This window comes from Manacus vitellinus, unplaced genomic scaffold (genome assembly GCF_001715985.3).
Source record: "Manacus vitellinus isolate BGI_N305 unplaced genomic scaffold, ASM171598v3 scaffold_47_pilon, whole genome shotgun sequence".
Lineage (NCBI taxonomy): Eukaryota > Metazoa > Chordata > Aves > Passeriformes > Pipridae > Manacus > Manacus vitellinus.
Window position 1 is genome coordinate 1,952,844 of NW_021940585.1, and position 7,384 is coordinate 1,960,227.

General features: G+C 50.4%; 1 protein-coding gene across 1 annotated transcript in view; it reads left to right on the plus strand.

The window, feature by feature from the left end:
- The first annotated feature begins 4,141 nt into the window (after window positions 1-4,141).
- The window catches only part of SYT6 (synaptotagmin 6), a 36,312-nt gene continuing 33,069 nt past the window's right edge, over window positions 4,142-7,384 (plus strand). Inside the window, exon 1 of the mRNA XM_008922242.4 lies at window positions 4,142-4,523. Within this exon, the coding sequence (XP_008920490.1) occupies window positions 4,370-4,523 (154 nt within the window). The 5' untranslated portion in view covers window positions 4,142-4,369. The remainder of the gene's footprint in view (window positions 4,524-7,384) is intronic.

A 7,384-nucleotide genomic window follows, 5' to 3' on the forward strand; every position in this document is an offset into this window, starting at 1 on the left:
CCTTCCCTTCCCAAACCTTCCCTTCCCAAACCTTCCCTTCCCTCCTCCCTTGATATTCAAGGAGAGGAGTGTCTAGAGTTGAATAATTGCTCCCAGAAAGTTCACACAGGGATTGAACAGCCAGGGGAGACTCAGCACACACAGGGAGGGAACCAGCACCTCCTTCCCGTTCCTGCCGTCGCTCTGTGCAAAAGACTCGATACTCAGCACAGAGTAATTGGTGTTTAATTTTATTTGGCTTAAAACTAAATATTAATGCTCTGTCTCCACAGGATGGGTGCCTGCCCCCTGTGCAGGCAGGGATGAGATGAGGGGGTTGGGTTTCTCCCTTCCCCACAGCACCAGCCCCCACGGAGATGTGTGTTAAGGGCACAGCAATCCACGCCGTGTTCATCCACAGATGGCACATGTTGCTGCTGCCAAAGGATCCAGATCAACGTCATTTTTCCTGGCAAGAAGCTCCAAATCCTTTGTGAGCTGTTTCCAATTATTATATTAACTGGGAGAGTAAACAATGCCGTGCTATTAGTTAGAGCTGGCATAAAGAAATGCTGCTGCTCCCTCTCCAGGCTTGATGATTAGTTAAAAATAATAATAATAATGTCAGCTTCAAATAGATCCTGCTTCAAATTAAATGAATAACTTGTTCTGGCTCAGCTGGACAAATATAATTGTGATTCCACCTTAGTAGCCCACATTCATGGAATCATGGAATTGTTTGGGCTGGAAGGGACTTTGGAGCTCGTCTCATTCACCCCCCTGCTGTGGGCAGGGACAGCTTCCACCAGACCAGGTTGCTCCAAACCCCAGTGTAAATCACCTCCAACGAGCTCTGTCTGGAGCACACCCTCCTTAATCCAATTGCAGCGTGCTCCCAGCTTCCCAATTCCTCAAATGTTTGTGTAATGTCTCTGGTGCTTGGCTTCTGCTTTACTGGAAGGAAAATGATCCTCTTTTCTCCCTCTCAGGTTATTAGGAACTTTTCCACTTCCAGCCTTGCTCCCTGGGCAGTGTCTGCAGCCTTGAGCTGCCACAAGCTGCAGTTTCCCTCCTTTCCTCACAGTTTTCATTCCTTTTGTGTTCTTGTCCGCAGTGATTATTTCAGAGGTGACTCAAGAGCTGCTGTGTTGCCCATAACTCATTTCTATGGGTAATGCAAGTCTGTTGAGCCACTTTCTCCCAAATTTATTCCACTTCCCAGGCTGCTGTTGTGTTTAACTGCCTCTCTGGATGTGCCATCGGGCCACTGGATGGGGGGGAAGGTAAATGAGGGGAAGCCATCCAAGGGACTGCAGCTGCAGGGAAAAGCTCTGCCAGACACTGCAAATCCCAAATGCCAGGGTGGGTGTGGGTGAGACTGCTCTGCCCAACTCCCTGGAGCTTGGAAAGGGGCCACTTGTCTGGGTTGTTCATCCTGAGAGGTGGAAACACGACTTTGGGAGCAGTTTGACCTCCAAGTACCAATGGAGTCCAGGCAGCTGGAAAAAGGATGCTCCCTGTGGGGGTGGTGGGAGCTGCAGTGTCAGGGGATGGGATCCGACTTCTCCAGGGCTTTTCCTGGGCTGCTCCATGTGGCAAAGTGGGAGCTTCTCAGTGGGATACGAGAGGGAAACCCCTGTATTCCAACAGCTGTGTGTGTGTGGATGTGGGAGAGGAGAAGTGGGATCAAGAGTCCCTGTCTGGGAAAAGCAGTGTTTGCATTTTCAGCTGTGGCAGCTGTTTTGCAGCCTCTTGTGTTGAACAATAGAGAGTGTGTGTGACATCAATCCAAAGGTACAAAGTGCAAAAAAAGTCTGGTTTTTGCTCTGAAGAAATATTTGTTGAGATCATGGATGCTAATACCAGGGTCTCCTGTTATTGGTACCCAGTGAGCCTGGAATCCTCTGATATGTAAATCAAGGTGAATAATCAACCCAAGGTGACTTTAAATTTAAAAGTAAAAAGTTCTTGCTATTACCTTTGTAATAAAATTAGCCTTTTTTTCCCAAATAATTGAATTTTGTTATTGATTTCTGTGTTACAAGCCCTCAATTGGGCATTAACCTTTTTCAAAGGGTTTGGTCGGGGTGTTTTTTTGTCTGTTGAAATCTCTTTAAGGCAAATTCAAATTTCAAATGTAACACTCGACTGATGTATTCCAGGAATTCCTCTCCTGGTGCCAGTTTTGGTGGCTCAGGCAGGAGCTGTTGCTGTGCTGGAGAGATGACGTGATGCCTGGGGCTCATTTGCAACCCCTTGGGTGCAAATCCTTTGGTTTTGGGAGTTTGGGACACAGATGCCCTGGAGGAGGCAATGAAAGGAGGAGCAGAGGAGAGTTGCTGCTCCCTCCCCAGCTCCTGGTCTTCTTTCCTGGCAGCTCAGGTATCCTGGCAGGTGCCCACAGCTCTTGTGAAGCATCACCTGAGATGCCTGTGCACGTGCCAAGGCTGACACAGGTATCACTTATGGGTCCATGGGCATCATTTATGGGTCCATGGGTAAAACTTACAGGTTTCTGTGGGGCAGGGGGCCAAACTTTCCCATTTAGAAAAACTTGGGGAGACTGCAGTACACATCAGAGGTTGTAGAGGGTAAGGCCCAGCCCCAAGTAGGTGTTGTAGGGACCCAAATCTCTAAAGGCAGGTTTGAGGTGTAAAATTCGAGTGTCAAGTTTCTTAAAAAGATAAGTGAGTGGGTGGTTTTAGTGAGTTTGTCATCAAATATAATGCAAACTATACCTGAGCTTGGAGTGCTTGGGAAATTACTGGTTTAGCTCCCAGCCTTGCAGTGTCTGGAATCTCTCCTGGGTAAACACAGACCTTTGGAAGCCACGGGGCTGCTGGCAAGAGGTTGGTGATGCTGGTGTTGACTTGCAGGTGGTGAACCCTCCAGGAACAGCTCCTAATCTGCAGTTGTGGCTCAACCTGTTGGCAGCAGCAGGTTTATGGAGCACTGACTGGGAGGTGGTGGTGTGTAATTAGAAGTGGCTCTCTGTGGCCAGCTGCAGGATATTGCTGGGTTAATAAAAGGTTTCACCTGTGTTGTCTTGGCAACAGAAGTTTTTGGGAGGAGAAGTGCTTGGCAGGTAAGTTGCTCTTGCCAGGTAGGGGTTGCCACGCTGGGCACAGAACTGTGGCAGGAGGGATGGAGGGTGAGGTGTCCAAAACACATCACTCTGGGCAAGGAAGGGCCAGGGGGAGCTAAAAGGGCCTTGATGCAGCTTCACAGGGGCGTTGGGAGATGCCTTTGCATCACACCTGCACCTCAAGTGCCACCCACACCCTTTGTGTCACAGTGAGTCACCAGCCCAACAGCTGGAGAAATTATCCAGCCTGGGAATCGGGGGATGGAGCTGCTGGGAGGTTGGATGGAGGGCGGTCAGAGAAGCTCCAGGGCAGCCTTGTGCTGTGCTGGGTGCTGGTGTCACCCCTGGGACACTCGTGGTGTGGCAGCTCCAAGTGCTTCAGCAGGTAATTACCAGGGAGCGTAAACACCATGATCTCAGCACACTCTGCTGCCATGTGGGGCTGAGGGACCTGTGCAGCCTCAGCCCTGGCTCTCCAGAAGGCTCATTAGACTTTGTAGAAGCTGCAAGAAGTCATCCTGCTGTACATAATCTTAATTGCCTGCTCCACAGTTGCTTCTTGGCCCGTGCCTGTCAGATAAATGCTGTGCCGCGTGGCACGACCTGCCTGCTAAGTTACAACAGGAATAAAAAAATACCGCAGAAAGTAAAAAAGAAAGAAATCTAATTATGGGCTGGAATGGTGTTCTCAATCTCTATTGCCATCTGCAGCCTGGTGTGTTAGGACCAGCACAAACAAATCAATAAAACCTGCAGCTTTTCTCATGTTGCCTTTGGCGCTTGTAAGTAGTTTGTGCACTGTTCATGGGAGCACTCTGGTTTCTCCTCCCTGGTGATGTGCCATCCTCAGCCAGGAGGTTTCAGCATTCATTCTGTTTGCAAAATCACTCCTGGGTGGGGATTTGAAACTCTGTACCTGGAGAAAGGGCGGCAACGAAAGGGTTAAAAAGAATTATCTGGGCTGCAGCTTTAATACGTGTGTCGTGTGGAGGGCACGAAACTGAGTTTGGTAGGAGGTTCTTTGTCTGGAGCAGCCTTGGCAGTAAACAGATCTGTGATCTCAGAGGCAATGAGGCACCGGGAGCGCTGGCAGGGCCGTGGGGAGCTCAGGGGCCGGGAGGCTGGGGGAGACTCCGGCTCTGAGCGGGGTCCGTAGGGCTGGAGCTCCGGGTGTCCCAGCAGGTGCTGCCATGCCAGAGGGTGGAACTGGTGTGAAGCCGCTCCTGTGATGAAAACCAAACCCACCCTCTTTTGCTAGCCCAAGTTTCTTGGAGAGCAGGGGGTGGTGGAGGATGCGAGAGGGCGATGAGCGGCCCCAGGGACGACGGCCGCTGTCGCAGGGCAGTTCACATCGTCACCGAGCTGTGCCAGAAGAAAAGCCTGCCCAGCTTGGACCTGGACACCTGCAGGGAATTCCTCCTGCTGCCTTCTGACCAGAGCCTCATCATCTCCGAGCCAGGTACAGTCCCCTGCTCCCGTCTGGAGGGTGCCTGTGGAAGGCAGGAGGACTCTGTGGGGAAAGGGAAATGTTTGGGATCCCTGTGTCGGACCTGAGGGATTGGTCTGGGCACCCTTGCTGGGGGGTTATTTTCCTCTACACATGGTCCATGGTGAAGTTTTGGGTGCAAGTATTGCCTCACTTGTTGATGTGGAATGGGAATGCTGCACGGGGGGACAGTCGGGGTGTTCCGGGCTGGTTAATGAGAGAAAGTTTCTGAGGAGGTTCCTTTTGCACAAACCTGGAGTCCTGTCCTGTATAAAACAAAAACCAAACCAACAAAAAAGAGTAGTAAAGAGCCCATTGAAGTAACTGAGGTGACAGAAACTGTCTGCTGCTCTCCCAGTCTGAGAAAAGGAGGGACTCACATGGATTGCATGGATTTTAGTTCACCAGTGAGGGATCTGAAGGTACTCCCACGTACGTTTTACTCTCTGTAAAGACTGCCTGAGTTGTTCCTCCTCAGGTTGTAGAGCCAGGGAGGGACACTGGTGTGTCAGTGATGAGTCACGAGCAGGGATAATGCTCCAGGAGCAAAGAGGCATCTCTGTGTTACAAAGGGGGAATTTTCCATATACACTTCTGCTCACACCTCCTTGCCCCAGTGAGGTTCTGCTGTCACTTCAGGAGACATTGGCAGGGAAAGCTTGAGTCCCATGTGCGGAGGAGCAGAACCCCAAATCTCATGGTTTTTAGCATCATTGATGACCTGTATGTGTATTCCAACATTTTCAGAAGGATCCTTTTAAGGTTTCTGTAGGCAATGACCTGCCAACACAGGTGGATTTCACAGCATCACTTCTCACAAACTTTCTTTCTCTCCCTCTGAGCATACCCTGCAGAGCCCCTGTGCAGCAGAGCCGCCCATCAATCCCTGTCCAAGGCTTTCTGTGTCATCTTCCTTCCCTTTTTCCTGCCCCCCTCATGCTGGCATGTGGCTGGCAGCCAGGGCAGGTGTCACCAGGATTGCACTTGATTTGCACTGGTGCTTCCAGCACTGTTTTGCTGGTATGTCCAGCCAAACACCTTCCTTTCACACCCCACTCTGCCTGTAACTGAATTATCTTTTTAATAACTTTGCTTTATACCTTGTTCTGGAGGCCTCTTGCCACGGCTGGTCGTGTCCTTACACATCACATCCCGTGCAGCTCTTTTCCTTATTGTAAATAACTTATTGTATCACTTCAGAGTTCTTCACCTCAGCACCAAAATTAACATTTTCCTGACTCTGCAGCAGCAAGACCTGCACTGCTCTTGTCCTGTCCACCCTGACATGACAGATGTGAATTTATTTGTGCCGCCTGTTCAGGACCTCGTGTTCAGGTCACGATCACATCATCATCTGCCCTTAGCATTGCAAATGTCTGTGTGCTCTGAGCTCTGGCTGGAGTGTCAACCCCAGTGCCCTGGTGAGTTGTGCTGGGCTGGCTGCAGGAACAGCCAGGGCTGTTGTCTCTGCTCTGCACGACTGGGCCCATTTTTATGTCTAGACAGCACCGAGAACACACTTTGGGCCCGACATGTGCTAAATATTTCTCAATACCTGACTGTAAAACTGCTCCAGCATGGGAAAATATCTGTTTGCATTAAGTGTTAACTAATGCAGTTACAGAGGTACGAAACCTTTCCCATCAGTGTCTGGATGTTTATCTAATTATCTGCGTTGCTGCTTTGTCCATTTCATCCTGAAGTCTCACGTTAAGCAGATTTGCTCTGGGCTGCCTGGAGTCCTTCCTGTGTTCAGACCCAGCGAGCTCGTCCTCATAAAGGCAGGCAGATAAAAAGTGTGGCTGTGTGAAGATGAGCAGATGGCACGAGGCATGTGCCATGGCAGTACCAAGGCAGAGGAGTCCTGGCTCCTGCTGGAGTGTCCCCGTGGGGACAGCACAGCCCTGGCAACCGATCACCAAGTTTGCTGGAGTCAAATTGGCCCTATTTGTCATCATCACGTGAAGTCTCGGGTGTCTTGGTCAGTTTGCTGCCTCCTGGATAAATCTATTAACTTCTGGCTGAATCAGCCTGGCTGGTTGAGTATCCTGGTGAAGTCCATGCTGAAGAAAGCACTGCCATGCTGCCAAAGCTGGGAGCCAGGCTGCTCCTGCACAGCTCTGCCATCAGTCCCACAGGGGCAGTTTGGGGTTTTTTTCTGCTGTTTCATGTGTTGGTGGGGAGCAGTATCCTCAGGGAATGCTGTGGAGTGGCGAAGAAACGAGCCAGGTATCACCAGCCTTCTTGAACTGCATCCAAGAGTGGAAAAAAACCCATGAATATAAAAATATTACTGAACAGTTTATGTAAGAGTAAGGCTTTATGCAGTGATTATTTTTTTTTTTTTTTTAAACCATTTTGGACTGAATGGTTTAAAGTGCTGCTGTGGACGAGGTAGATGCTCATCTGCTCTCTGTCCTTCAGGTTATGTAATAGCTGAATCTCCTCCTTAAAGTCAACAAGAGAAATGGAGCTGCAGCATTTCTCCTGTGTACACCCAACAAAGGAGGATTGCTGCTGCTGCTGGCAAGTCACCCAGCAGCTAAATATGTCAGAAAAATGAGGTGTTTGGCTGGGGAAGGTTTGAGTCCCGAGGCATCAGGGGGGTGTGAGGGGGAGCTTCGCCCGCAGTTTGGCCCTCAGCGGTGCCAGGAATAGAACTGATCCCTTGGCTGGGGGCCCTGAGATCGAGCGAGAGCTGCAGCAGCCTTTTGTTGTGCCTGTCTGAAACCCTCCCCCGGAGCTCCCTCCATCTGATAGCTCTCTTCCCTGCCAGGCCTCAGCTGCTGTGCAGGGATGCTGTGAGTGCCACCAGTGCACAGGCACGAGCTGTG